This window comes from Chionomys nivalis, chromosome 26 (genome assembly GCF_950005125.1).
Source record: "Chionomys nivalis chromosome 26, mChiNiv1.1, whole genome shotgun sequence".
NCBI lineage: Eukaryota > Metazoa > Chordata > Mammalia > Rodentia > Cricetidae > Chionomys > Chionomys nivalis.
In genome coordinates, this window is record NC_080111.1 from 20,663,164 (window position 1) to 20,677,965 (window position 14,802).

General features: G+C 37.2%; 1 protein-coding gene across 8 annotated transcripts in view; it reads left to right on the plus strand.

The window, feature by feature from the left end:
- The window catches only part of Cd36 (CD36 molecule), a 196,621-nt gene that overhangs the window by 55,527 nt on the left and 126,292 nt on the right, over positions 1-14,802 (plus strand). For all 8 annotated transcript variants that reach the window (XM_057758756.1, XM_057758751.1, XM_057758754.1 and 5 more), the window contains 5 exons: positions 3,398-3,558; positions 8,144-8,291; positions 8,687-8,866; positions 10,010-10,101; positions 12,111-12,157. In XM_057758756.1, the coding sequence (XP_057614739.1) occupies positions 3,398-3,558; positions 8,144-8,291; positions 8,687-8,866; positions 10,010-10,101; positions 12,111-12,157 (628 nt within the window). The remainder of the gene's footprint in view (positions 1-3,397; positions 3,559-8,143; positions 8,292-8,686; positions 8,867-10,009; positions 10,102-12,110; positions 12,158-14,802) is intronic.

Genomic DNA, 14,802 nt, shown 5'->3' on the forward strand with positions numbered 1-14,802 from the left:
GGGTGAGTTCAATTTGTGTTGTTCACGTGAGGACAGGTGGGATTCAATAATTCCCCTTCCTATTCCCAATGAAATTCTGTGGGTCCATCCTTGGACACAGAATGTTCAGCAACTAAGACGTCTGATGAGTTTTTGAGTAAAGCATCCATACCGTGGCTGGGAGACAGCATGTCACACCAAGTTCCTTCCCTTCCTTCATTTCCTACATGCCTTCAGCCCCTTCTTCATGGATGTTTCTGAGATTTCAAGGGAGCAGTGTGACACAGATGCCTCTTTTAAGGCTGAGCCAGCACTGAGCGCTCACTTACCCTTGCCGCTTTCACCAGTCATGAATCTCTGCCATAACCACCACCCCCTGCAAACACGAGCTTCTCTGAACAAAACACTGCTTGATGTTTGTCTATGAGCATGGAGGTGAATATTAAGAAGACAGTGGAAGGGTGCAAGTTCACTCAGCAAAACAAAAACGGTTGTTAGTGCCTACGACTTGCACAGGCATGAGCATTTGACCAGATTTACTGTAGGAGAATAGAATTCCCTCCTGGGGAGTGGAGCTTCAAATCTGCACAGAGTGAGGCTGGTCACTCCCACCACGGCCATCATACTGCTGAACATGCTGTCCTGCTTAGAACAGTACAGGGTCGATGGGAAGTATGGTGACAAAGACAAACATCTGACTTTGAAGGAAGTGTTTAATGCAGAAGACGTAAAAATCACCACCGATTAATGACAGAAAAAGAAATGTCATGTCATATTGTGACTGTCAGATGGCGGCATTAGGCGGTGAATAGCTGACTGCAGACTTTGAGCAGCATGGGAAGGAATGATGGGGAGTTGCTCTAACAAGTGGAGTCTGTCTCTACAGTACTAGCTGTGAGCACTTGCCGGATGGCTTCTGTGTGTTCATGCCGTTCAGCCCACACTTCTTAGCTGCTACAATTCGTGAGGTGAAGACAAACCATGTTCAAATGTCATCCATATGTTTTGCTTCTAAATGTGCTTAGTTCATATGGCTCAATATATCTAATCTTTACCTTATGAGGAAACGAAGATATAAATAAGTGAGATAATCTGTCTGAATCCACACAGCTTTCTAGTATCTAGTTTCTAGTATGCAGTCTAGTTTCACTGTGTACTGAGTGTTCCACCTATGATTCTCAGTTTTCATGGGCTCTTTGGGCATTAAGGCATTCTCTTTAAATTCTTGTGCTTCCTCTACTCCAATACAGAAAAATATAAAGTTATCTAATTATTACTTTGACAGTCATGTGAATGTGACACACATACTCTTGGCGTTGCCATTCCATTACAAGAATACTCGCCCACATAACTATCAAAGTTAGTGTGTACATCTCTGTCTTTGAATGACAGCTCTCTTTCTACCCCGCCTGCCAGCCACAGTCCAGTGGCTGCTCTGTTCACAGAACAAAACAACATGTACAATCAGAAACCATTTCGAGTTCAGAAGAGTAGAGTGACTTATTTTCACTAAAGACTGAAATGAATCTGTACTTTTAGTGACATAAGATCACTAATAGCTGTTATGTTGGGCCTTATAAATTTGATGACCGGTTGATGCTTGTGTGTGTGAGGGTGTTCTTTTTTCATAGTCTTCTGACATACTTCTGACATAGTTGAATCAATACGGATTTTAGCTTTGACATTCACAAACACCTTTATTTTAAGAAAAGCAAGTATTCTTAGTTTTGTAAGTCTGCCCTAATCCTGGGCTATTATTGTGGAAGTCTACATTTTGGCGCATATCTTGTTATCAAGGATACTTTAACAGAAAAGCACTGGAAATCTGAACATCATGTGAGCAGCGCACCTGCCTACACCACTACCTAGCAGCCCTCGTTCATGTAAACTTGGGGCACACCACTACAGTTTCAAACCCATCCTAGCCTGCTGCCTCCTTCTGCTCTCTGAACTCCCACTGTCCTCTGCATGAAGCAATATGATTCCCAAAGACATGAAACTTGATTTCACATCCACCATCTTTGAGCAGAACATGACCATCGTGTGTGTGTGTGTGTGACAGGGAAATTTAGTAACAATATGAAGCAAGAGAGGTTCTGGTGTAAGGGTCAGTGATGCGGATTTCTTCAGCCACTGTGATACTGTGATACAGCTTGCCTGGGCCTCACTTGTGACAGCCGCCTGCTTTCTCGGAGGTTCAACCTCAGATGCATGCTACTGCTTCTTATCCTTTCCTGACCCTGTCATTCAGTGAACTGATATTTCCAGGTGAGGAAAGAAAAGTGGGTTATGTTGTCCCTGTGTTCATCGATTCCACTAGGCTAAGTTTTTGTGAAATATGTTCCTTCCTTTTCTCTTTACACACTCTTGGACCTAGGCATTCTTTTCAAGTCACTTAACTGGAATTTCTACCAGCTACAAACTCTCTTTGTTAGCATTAGTTACTATGACTTTGCAGACTTCCTGTTCAGAGAGTGACTGCCCTGGACAGCAGCTGGGCTAGCATCTATGGTAACTCTCTTACTGAACAGACAATGAGATGGGTCCTCAGGGGCTTCGTGGCTTTCCACTTGGTCTCAAATCTAAACAGGAGGCAGCTCATAACAGTCTTAGTTCTTTTGCTGTATATTTTCTTCTTGTGTATTTCCACCACAACTCATATACCTGATGTCTAATGTGTATCATGCCACACACAGACAGACAGACAGATAGGCATACATGCATGCAGACACACACACACACAATATTGCTTCTTAATCTTGTTCTTTTCTTTGAAAATTAGTAGTACAATGATAAAGTAAGCAGTTATATCTTTTGGAAACAAAATCAGGCATTCCTGCAAACATACAGTGATTTCCAGGGGTCATGCTGAATGGGATTCCAAAGAGGAAAATTCATACCTCCATAATTCATCGTGAGCATTTATGGTCTCCATTTAGCAAAGATTAGTCTCAAGCCCTTGAATTGCCCGACTTGGGAAGAAGGATGGGTTTTGGTGCTGTTGCTGTGTAAAGCTCCCAATAGTACTTAAGTTTTCTCTCAGCATTTGTCCTTTGTGTCTCCCCAACACTGCTCCTCAAGGTTAGAAGACTATATACCTGGCAAAGCGTCTTCGGTGTGATAAGTTTTAGAATTAGCTTCATTTCCTGCTTTGTTGACCAAGGAAATGTTGCCACAGGTTCACTTGAAAGCTTCCTTTAGAAAGTGACAAAGATGGCTTTGACATTCTCACACAGATTCTCTGCATAAACTTTAGCCAAGAGAGGGTGCTTTGTGGGGACAACATTCCGGCTTTAAGAGTGTGCCCAAGTTACACAAGTTCTCACAAGTTGTTCCTTTTATTCTAAGTATAACAAGGTCTTAGAAGTGTCCGTGTTCATTGTAAAGAAACAACCCAAACTTGTTTTATTTTCCACAGGAAGTTGTCCTTGAAGACGGAACAATTGCTTACAAAAACTGGGTTAAAACAGGCACCACTGTATACAGACAGTTTTGGATCTTTGATGTGCAAAATCCAAATGATGTGGCAACAAACAGTGACAAAATCAAAGTGAAACAGAGAGGTCCTTACACATACAGGTGAGCGAGTTCTTGAGACTGAGTAGTGTTCTCACCTCATTTCTGAGAATTTTCCTCCCAAGGAGCTCCATTGTATTGAAATGTATTTGCTTTCTTGCCATTAGCTTACTTTTTACCTTACCTGTAATGGATCTTTTATCTATAGGTTTAACAATTCCTCGTGTTCCTATACATATATGGCATTCAAATATTACCAGATTTTGATTGTGCAGAAAAGAAGTATAGAACTTATTATCAACTTAAAGCTATCAAATAACTGCCTTCAACAACTTACAGGTGTTTTGTTTGACATTTTTGTCATGTTCCTAACTTCATAGTAAGCATGTTGAAAGTTTTAAGAATACAAAATGAACATCGTAAAATAAAATAAGAATCTTATAGCTGTGATTGCCAAGGTGTGGCTCTAGGCCGGGGACAATGGCAATAACACCAACCTCTACACCAAGGGAGTCAAAGACTCTGCCTGTAGGTTTTAAACTCCTCTGTGTGTTTCAGATACAGACTATACTTTGAGAACTACAAGCCTAAATGATTTTGCATAATGGTAGTTCCTGTAAGTGCTGAGGTCATCTAGGTGTTGAGATTTACATAGCAATTTAAACCTATTTTCTCATTATCTTAAGTGTTCTAATGGTTGATTTAATAAGATTATAAATAGAATCTTAAATGAATTAGTCTAGGAGAGATAATCAGTCAGAAACTATCACTGTATGAAAAAGAAAACAAAAGAGACAGTCAAAAGGGAAGGTATTTGTCCACATTCACAGATATAGGGACTGATAATCATTTTTCTGCATACATGTTCTTCTATTAAAATCATAGATCCTCTTCTTTTTAACTCTCAAAGCTGTCAAAGGCACTGAAAAAACTACCCTAGCTGTGAATTAGGAATAACTTTATTTTTCCCAGGAGAACACTGTTGAGTATTTTGTATCATTCTTCATGTGTTTATGTGATTTCCTCTCAAGGAGAAACTACTTATGAGTTCTAGGATACCGCTAGTTAGTTCCCAGCTGATCAGGCCCGAAATAATCACGCAGAAACCATATTATTTGCAATACTGTTTGGTCAATCACTTAAGTGTATTTCTGACTAACTCTTATATCCTAACCTAGCCCATCTCCATTAATCTGTGTATCACCATGTGGCTGTGGCTTGCTGGGTAAAGTTCTGTCCTGAGTGTTTATCTCCAGAGCTACATGGCTACTCACTGACTGTGCCTTCTTTGTCCCAGCCTTCAGTTTAGTTTTCCCTGCCTAGCTAAGTTCTGCCTTGCTATGGGCCAAAACAGTTTCTTAATTAATTAACCAATAAAAGCAACACAAATACAGAAGGACTTTCCATGCCACTTATGTAACATAATTAAATTATATCCACATTATTGTATTCCTAATTATCTTAATAATCCACAGTTGTAGTTCCTAAGCATTTTGTACATTATATCATTGTCCACTTTTTTTAATCCCTTTTACAGCATGTTTCTGGATTAACATCTGACACTCTAAATTATGAAGACAGAGCAGTAGTTGTTGTGAAAGTCATACCTACTATACCAACATACAATCTATGGGCTAACATGCTTTAATAGTTTTCTCTTTAGTCCAAATATCACCAATTGGTGTGGGATGTGTTGCTTTTATTGGTTCAATAAAGAGACTGCCTTGGCCTTTTGATAGGGAAGAAACTTAGGTAGGCAGGAAAGACAGAACTGGATGCTAGGAAGAAGAGCAGAGTCAAGCAGATGCCATGCTTCTCCTGCCCAAGACAGACACTGGTTAGACTCATGCCGGTAAGCCACGACCTCGTGGTGAATGCAGATTTAATAGAAATGGGTTAATTAAGATGTGAGAGTTAGTCAATAAGAGGCTAGAGCTAATGGGCCAGGCAGTAATTTAATTAATACAATTTCTGTGTCGTTATTTCGGGGTTAAGCTAGCTGGTCGCTGGGAAGCAGCCTGTCCTCCTTACTAAAACCAATTCACAATTTGACCAAAGAAGATTGTTTTTATAACTGCAAAGAAAATACTTTTATATTATAGTACTTATTAGGAAACTATGAATATCTAATTTCTGAGAAATTTGATGATATCTATATTTGTATGTATGGTATCTAAGTTTGTATCTATGAGATCTATAATCCATGATAAGACACTAGAAATAAAGTCTAAAATATATGCCTAAAATGACCAAGTGTGATAAGAGAATAGATAACAGAATTTAAGAAATCTCCATGACTTTTTTGTTGTTGTTGTTTAGGGATAATGATTCTCTGTTTGGGTTTTTTGTTTAAATTTTTATTTGCTTAGCAATAATGATTTTAACCTTTAAGGATTTTGTGGGTATACAAAGAAGTGTGATCATAGCAATTAAGTCTAGTTATATTCTCCTAGAAAGCATGTGTGTGTGTGTGTGTGTGTGTCTGTGTGTGTGTATCCTATAGGATTCATTCCTACAACTTATAGTCTAGCTCCAAATAAAATTTAAAGGGGACAAATTAGGTACATCTTTTTTGTTTGTCAGGGCAACAGAGAAAGCTGGCAAGGAATAGGATTTATAGATACAATTTGCAGACAGCAAGCTCTCCTTTGTATGGCAATTTCAAATTGGCCTTGATGAAGTGTGAGTCATCTTGTCTCATGACATCAACAAAACGGAATTTCTTTAGCTTAGTTTGCTTAGGATCTTTGAAATAAGTGGAAGAAAATCAACTGCTTTAATAAAATGTTACTATTTTGAAGGTTTTCTATATATCAGGTGAAATCATGCCTGGCTCCGAATTCATTTTAAATTGAGGATGTAGGAAAGTATGCCTCTTAAAACAGAACCACTGGTTGATTTGGCAAAGGACTGCTAGAACAATGTGGTGAAGCATTGATTGACAATATAAGACATGGTCAAAGCACAAAATTACCTGGTTTAATATCATAATTATACCCCAACCTGCCATGACTCTGATTACTATAGTCCCTTTGGTTATTTTAAATTTATCTTTGCTTTGGCAAGAATACTAATGAAGGCATCAAGTAAACATCTTTGGTAGCTTATTTCCCTTAATCTTATTAATTAATACATTCCAAGGTCTCCTTTTTATTTGAAGAAGAGAGTGATTATGTTCTTTCAAAAGAACTTTTCTAAGAGAAGACCATATTTTACTGATTTTTCTCTTATTGAGTGCCATCTACTGGTTTGAGGTTGTAAGTAAGGGAAAAATATCCAAAATTATTCAAGTTTTGTTTCACTTAGTCATAACTGCATCAAAGTTTTTGCAATTGCTGTAGGCTTACTTGAATTATTATTAATATGTACCTTAATTTTAAAATAGTTATTTTAAGACAAAATATTTAGTGCCTTGAGATGTTTCAGATTTTCGTAGATTGCTTAAGTATCTCACTCAACAGAGAATAAACAATGAAGGTATTACTATTAAAATAGGTACGTATTTTTACTCAAACCACGTTTTGAAGTAATATGGTGATTACCTTGCTTATTCATGGAGAAGCTAGAGTCAAGTGTGATGATTTATCTTTGTAACTACAGCACTAGAAAGGTCGGCATATAGATAATTTATGTCCTTCCCGTCCTACATAGTTCAAGGCCAGCCTGAGCTGAAACATGCCAAGTAGTAAAACACAAACAAAAAATACTGAAAATACCCAAAGTCACAATGTGCATGGAGACCCATAATTTGTATTCCACAGGAATTCACATTTCATATCAAACCTGTAGGCTCATGCTTGCTTCAGTCTATACAGTAATTATAACTCTTCTCATATACTTGACATCCGGGTGTAGAAAAGTGTTCTAGGGATGTCTGCCTTATTTTACTTTAATGGATAGCTTGTACCAACAAAGTGATTTTTCTACAAAACAATATCTTTTAAGACAGTCATAAAATATTGCAGTTGTTGAGCCAAGAGATAAGAAATAAGAACTCAAGAGATAAAATGAAAGAATAGAGTTAGTTCTGGCCCCTTTAAATAGAATCTGTTGCTCCGTGTTGGTTTCACAAATGAACTTACAGCATGAATGCTGGATAGACTACACACTTTGAGAGGTCTTTCTAATATGAAAAATACACTCCTTACCCTCAGGATAAAGACCACTATTTAATTATATAGCCCTTTTATTTTTAAAATCTCGTTTGTGTTTTTATTACCACCAACTGTTTTTCTCTCACTCTATAATTAAACAAAACTCAAACACTTGAATTTCTCAAACCACGTCATCATCATCTTCAGTATTTTGTACTTGCTGCTTTTAGTACTTCTTATGTACATTTCTATTAACTTGGACCATCATATGGAATTATTACCAAAATGTCTTTAACCCATCTCACTTTGATTTCCCAAGACCATTATCTATTTTACCTCAGTCCTATTCCACTTTCCTATTCCCAGGTTTAAGGCCCTTTCTGATTAAACTTCCAGAGATATAGTGTTAAATAGTTATTTACCATTGTAATTCTGTGAGTTGGTGTAAATTGTTCTGGGTTAAAGTAGTTGCTGAATGAATAGAGACATTTGATATCTAGTGGTCACACAGTACATTGATTTCCCCCCTTTTGGTTGGTTTCTCTTTGTTTCAGAGTTCGTTACCTAGCCAAGGAGAATATAACTCAGAACGGTGAGGACAACACTGTCTCTTTTGTACAGCCCAACGGAGCAATCTTTGAGCCTTCGCTGTCTGTCGGAAGCGAGAATGACACCTTCACAGTTCTCAATCTGGCTGTGGCAGTGAGTGTATAATAGCTACCGTGTGGAAGAGTGCAGATCCTGTCACAATTCAGCTCATAATTACCTTCATCACTTGGCTTTAGCTATCTTATCACTTATAAAAAGCATGAATTTATTTTATTTATTTTATTTTGTCAACTAGAATAATGACACAATCACAATAGTCCACTTAAGTATCATTTAAAAACAGCTCTTAATTTGAATGTCTTCCTGCGGCTAGAAATTATTCAGAAAAAATGTAATTGTGACGGAATTAGAAAAATGACACAAATTATAACTTTAGACAGAATTTGACAGATCTTGAAGGCTTAGTTGTATTTTAATTGTTATCTTTAGTCCACTTATTTAAGAACTGGCATATACTGATTTCTCAAACAGTGATCTGTGTTTTGTAGGCTGCGCCACATATATACACAAACACGTTTGTTCAAGTTTTGCTCAACTCACTTATCAAAAAGTCCAAGTCTTCCATGTTCCAAAATAGAACCTTGAAAGAACTGCTGTGGGGTTACAAGGATCCATTTCTGAGTTTGGTTCCATATCCTATTCCTACCACAATTGGTGTGTTTTATCCTGTAAGTATCAAATATATATGAGTACATTGTTATCTTTTAATTATGGAAATAAAATGTTGTTGGGGAAAAATTTATAGTTTTGCATATGAGCCTTATTAGTTAATCTGAGAATACATAATTAATTCATTTTTAAAGTCTCAACCTTATATGCCATAAGTTTTTCTAGTAAAAAATTATTTAATGAGTTTGACTAAACTCATCTTAGTTTAAAAATTAATCAAATTTTGATTCTTAAAGACGACTGAAAATTTATTTGTAAATCTTTGCATGTTGTGTTTAATTTTAATTATTGGTTCTGAAGAATCAAGGTTAATATTATGTTTTTGTTTTAAAATTCAAACATATTGATCATCTCCTTCTTCATTTTTTATACCTTTAAATTTTTAAAGGATTAAAAAGCTACTGTAAATTTCTACTTGAGATATTCAGCAAGCTTCACTTACTGAGGCTTGTGCCTCAGTTTCACAGAACAGTGATTAGTGATGAAGATGGTGTACCTTCCTGCTGAATGTAGTTGTATGTAGTTGTATGTAGCTACAGCTCTAAGTTCTGAGTTACAAGTATGACGCCAATCAAATGTCTGCTTTGACTGCTATATCATTGGACACTGTACAGAAATATTACTTGGGTTTTCCATTTCCTTATTGTTAGTGTTTCAGATTATACAGATATATACTAGTTAAATATTAATCGGGAAACCTGAAGGAATTATTTTCAATTATTATTTGAACCAAATTATCACAGCTCCTTCTTTGGCTAACAGAATCTTTAATTTTGCTTGAATAATCTTCTTCCTTTTCGTGACCACTATTAACAATTTGAAAATCTACAATACTTTTAAAAATCTTTTGTTATTCTCATATGTTTAGCTCAACGTGTCCTCACCAGAACATTCTAGGGACAGTAAAGAACACTGACTCTGGTTGCTCCATGGCAGTGCTGTTAGTTATTTTCTTATATTTTATCTCAGCACCTAGCAGTTATTGCTAGGCAACTTTTATATTCTACCATTAAAATATTTAACAATATAAAATGATGGTGAATGGCCCCTAAATGAGAAATGTGAAAGGAAGTTAGATACACATGTCGTGACACATTAAATAAGACTTGATCTATGAGTGTTTTTTTTTTTTTATTTTTCAGTACAATGATACTGTAGATGGAGTTTACAAAGTTTTCAATGGAAAGGATAACATAAGCAAAGTTGCCATAATTGATTCTTACAAAGGAAGCAGGTAGTAACGCTGTGTTTTTATTATATGCATTTGTGTGTGTATGTGTCTGTGTGTGTGTAAGAGAGAGAGAGAGGGAGAGAGAGAGAGAGAGAGAGAGAGAGAGAGAGAGAGAGAGAGGAGACTAGAACTATTCTACAGAACTCTTAGTATTATTTTAGTCCTACTGCTATGTTACCTGCATCAGTCTATGAAACAGACGTGGCTATGGAGCATCCTTGGCAATTGCGATATAGGCATTAAACCATTCTTCACGCCACTTTCTTGTTCTTACAGTCTGACTGACATTCAGCAGCACCAACACATGCCTTTATTTATTCCTTCTCTTAAACAAAGAAATACAGTGTTAATTTTATCTCTTTAGCATGTCTAACATTACGGTGAACCCATACAATTAACTTAATTGGTAATAAGCAATTAAAACATCAATACAATCTATGAGGTAGGCAAATAGATCTTACCACTTCTTTTTAAATGAGCATATGAAATAAAATTTGTACACTGCAGTGTTATGTTTTAAATGATTCCAAACGGGAAAATGCTTAATGAATCCAAGCACTTTTACAATTTCCCTGCCATGCCAATATTTTTTCTCCTGATAGAAAATGGAATTCGCATTTCAATACAGTAATAAATCTCACAATGTCTCACCTTTGGGAAAGTGAAAGAACAAAACAGGTTCATGATGCCATACTTTTCTTTCTCACAGTTCCTGACAGTTCATTTGAAAGATTTTTTTATTATTTATTTCTGTAACATATAAAGAAGCCAAATAAGTCCCAGAAGAAAAAAAAAACTTCTTTTTTTTCTATTTATGCCATAATTCCATGAAGACCACTAGAGGTAGATTAAAAGTGTAAATTATTTTCCTAACAGATGTAACAATTACATCCACCTGCTCCCTTTCGTAGTTCTAACATCCAATGAGTAAGTGTTTCCTGAGGTACACTTTTGCTTCTAAAGAAGAAAGAAGTTCACACTCACATGGTTTTATACAGAAGTCTAGCAGAGAAAAGCAATTCTATGTGTTTCCTGCTGAGTTCGTCACATAAAAGCTTGCATGTTGAACATTGCTCATACTCCCTGAGTTTCAGACTGTAGAGTGGGGTTGAAAAGCATTGTCAATTACGGGGGGAAGGGGTTAGAACTAAAGGTGGTTGATCCATGAAGATGTCAGATTACTCAATTGCTTTAACCCCTTGTGCCCAGGCTGAGTATGATTGTCAGCACTTCCTTTGAAACATAAGTCATAGTGTATCTTGATATCCCAGTAGAGGAGTGGACGGCACTAGCTTTTTTCTCACTCAAAATGGTTGGAGAAGATTCATGGAGATTTAATTCTATTCCTTTTAATCTCACACACACACACACACACACACACACATATATATTAGATAAATTAGATAATAAAAGATAAATAGGTTCTATATCATTCTAATACTGGTACCTGATAATGCCAAAGTGGGAAGAATGTAAAACCTGCAAAAATCACAATGCAGAAAAGGAAAACATTAAATATTTACACATTTTGAACTATATGAATCCAAACAGGTGCTACTCCACTTTCTTCCTTTTTTCTCCCCCTTCTATATCAGGGTGAGCTTATGTCAGGAACTCCCTCAACAATTTGATTCAATCGGTATGAACAAGTGGACAGACTACCACATAGCGCATTTCTTCCAGGGGAACAAATTCCTGAGTAGAGAACTGCACTCCTCTCATTTTCTTGCAGAGCTGTGTCTATCCGAGTGCTTTCTATTGAACTTGGCACTTAGCGGCTTGTGTTTTAGATCTGTCCTATTAAGGTTCTCAGTACTTCCTTTATTGCAATAAGATTAGAGGATCAAACAATCGTGGACTGAATGATGTGGAATGTTTATTAAATCCTAGCTGTCATCACCTCTATTCTTCATTACGTTGATAAAAGTAGTGTTTCAAAGAAGAAAGCATGGTGTGAACATGGTGTTTTTGAAATAGGAGTGTTTGCTCATCTTATTTCTTTTATTCCTAAGGAATTTGTCCTATTGGCCAAGTTATTGCGACATGATTAATGGCACAGGTAAGAACCTTTGTTTTAATAACCAAAATGAGAAAATCTCACCTCTCCCACAAGTCTACCTCACTCCCAGCCAAAGGGATTCTGATGGTTGAAGGACTGCATTTATCAAACACCATATTTGGGAGTATTTATCTTTGGGTAGACTCAGGAAGGGGCTATCTTCTTCAAGTGACAGGTCTTTCAGATTAACCACAGAAGATCAGTCTTGTTTCATTGCTAGAAAAGTTAAGTGGAAACACTGCTTTGTAAAATACCTCACTTAGTAAGCTGGTGCCCAACAGGTAGTTAAAAACAAATGTAGAGTATAATTACTAGTCGATGCTGTCTCGATATTAGATTGATAACTTGGATGTGAAAAGATATCCTTTCAAACAGGAAAACATAGCACCAATGCCGAACTGAGATTGAGGTGGTAAGATTGTAGAACAGATGCAACCTAATTTGGACAAGTTGGTTAGAATGGGCAAAAAGCAAAAATGAAGCAAAATTTGATGTCTACTATCTGTGAAGAATATATGTTTAATTGTGTTCTCTAAATTAGATTTGACATGCAAAGAAACAGATAAAATCTTTGATTTAAGATATAGTTAGGTTGGGCTTCTTATTGTCCTCAAATAAAAGCACAGTGCACACTGTTCATTCGTGAAAGAAAAATGATTGTCCAACACAATGGGAATCAAATATCATGAAGTAATTCAAGTCAAAGATAAGCTTTTAATCACTATGAGGCACATGCCTAATATTTACGAAGTACATCAGGAAATACTTAACGGGGAAACGACATAATGAAGATAATAAAAGTGAAATAAAGGAAACACAAGGAATGTTTACCTTTTCCAAGGCATAATTGAGATTTGCGAGTTTATTTAATTCTATCCTGTCTCGTAGGGTGAAAAAGGTAGAACAAAGGCATTAATGTTTTCCAAGGCACTTCTCCAAATAAATTTTCAAGTATTTCAACACTTTCATAGTTTCATAAACCTAATAATCTTTAGACAAAGAGAAACATACTATGCTCTTCTTAAACAGTCAGGAATGCTCTGTGTATGAGAGAAAAAAATCATTAAGGACTCTGAAACTAAAATTGATTTAACTAATGAAGGCAGAGCTTTGGGAATTTAGTCATGGCTCTGATAAGAACATCAGCCATGAAGCTGAGAATATAGAAGCCAACTAAAGAAGTAAAAATGGGTAGAAATAGAGATGAGTTGACAGGAAAAGATCCTTGTGAGAGGAACATTTGATAAGGGACCAAGAGGGAGAAAATGGCCGCTGGAACAAAGATGCCAGCGTGTGCCTATCATGGTCTAAAGCTGCATCCTCCTGCAGTTTGGAACACATCCTTTCACAGGATGGATGCACATTGAGAATGCTTCTTCTCAGAAAAGCAACTCTCTAATACAAGAACCTGAGGGATTCTCAGAGACAATGGGAAAACAAACAAACATATGAACACCTTTGAAATAGTGAGCTGTACTTGAAATTCTACATCTGGGAAAGTTGAGAGGAGTGGATCCCTGGAGCTCATTGGCTGGCCTGCCTGGCCAATCCAGTAGGCTTCAGGTCCCAGTAAGAGACCTTGGTTCAACAATGAAGATGCCAAAATATCATAGGAATGGTCTCAAAGTGACTTACTAATATTCTGTTTCTCTTCACCCTATTGAGACAAGCCCCACAGTTTAAATCATGTCTTCCATGCTCCTATCAATATGTCTCATTTAGCTCTACTTAAAGCATTCCACTGCTTTTCTAAGCCAAAGTCCCAAACTCCACATTTTGTCAAGAAGCAGCATAGTCAGGTCTGTCGAAGCAATACCAATTCCTGAGACAAACTTCTGTCTTAGTATTCTATTGCTGTGAATAGACAGTGTAACCATGACAACTCTTATAAAGGAAACCATTTATGTGGGGCTGTCTTATAATTTCAGAGGTTTAGTCCTGTGTCACAAGGGAGGGGCACATGACTGCATGCAGGGAAACATGATATTGAAAAAATTAGAATTCTACATCCTGAACTACAGGGAGCAGTAAGAGTGAGCCACTGGGCCTGGTTTTCGTTCTTGAGACCTGAAAACCCACCCTCAGTGGTATATTTCCTCCAGCAATGCCACACCTACTCCAACAAGACCCTAAATAATCCCTCCCACTTAGAGCCATTCTCTGATGACTAAGCATTCAAAGTCAAGCATATAGGGGCCTTTGTTTGTTTGTTTGGGGTTATATTTGTTGTTTGCTTGAGATAGGGTTTTTCTGTGTAGATTTGCCCATCCTCGAACTCACTCTTTTTTTTTTTTTTTTTTTTTTTGGTTTTTTCGAGACAGAGTTTCTCTGTGGCTTTGGAGCCTGTCCTGGAACTAGCTCTGCAGACCAGGCTGGTCTCGAACTCACAGAGATCCGCCTGCCTCTGCCTCCCGAGTGCTGGGATTAAAGGCGTGCGCCACCATCGCCCGGCTCGAACTCACTCTTTAAACCAGGCTGGACTTCAATTCACAGAGATATTTCTCTGTGTGCTGGGATTAAATGTTTGTGCCACTACTACCCAGCTAAGGGGCCATTCTCATTCAAACCACCACACCCTTTGCAGACAGACTCATGGTTCAATATGATCCAGGCAACTCTTCAATGGAGATTTCCCACTCACATCA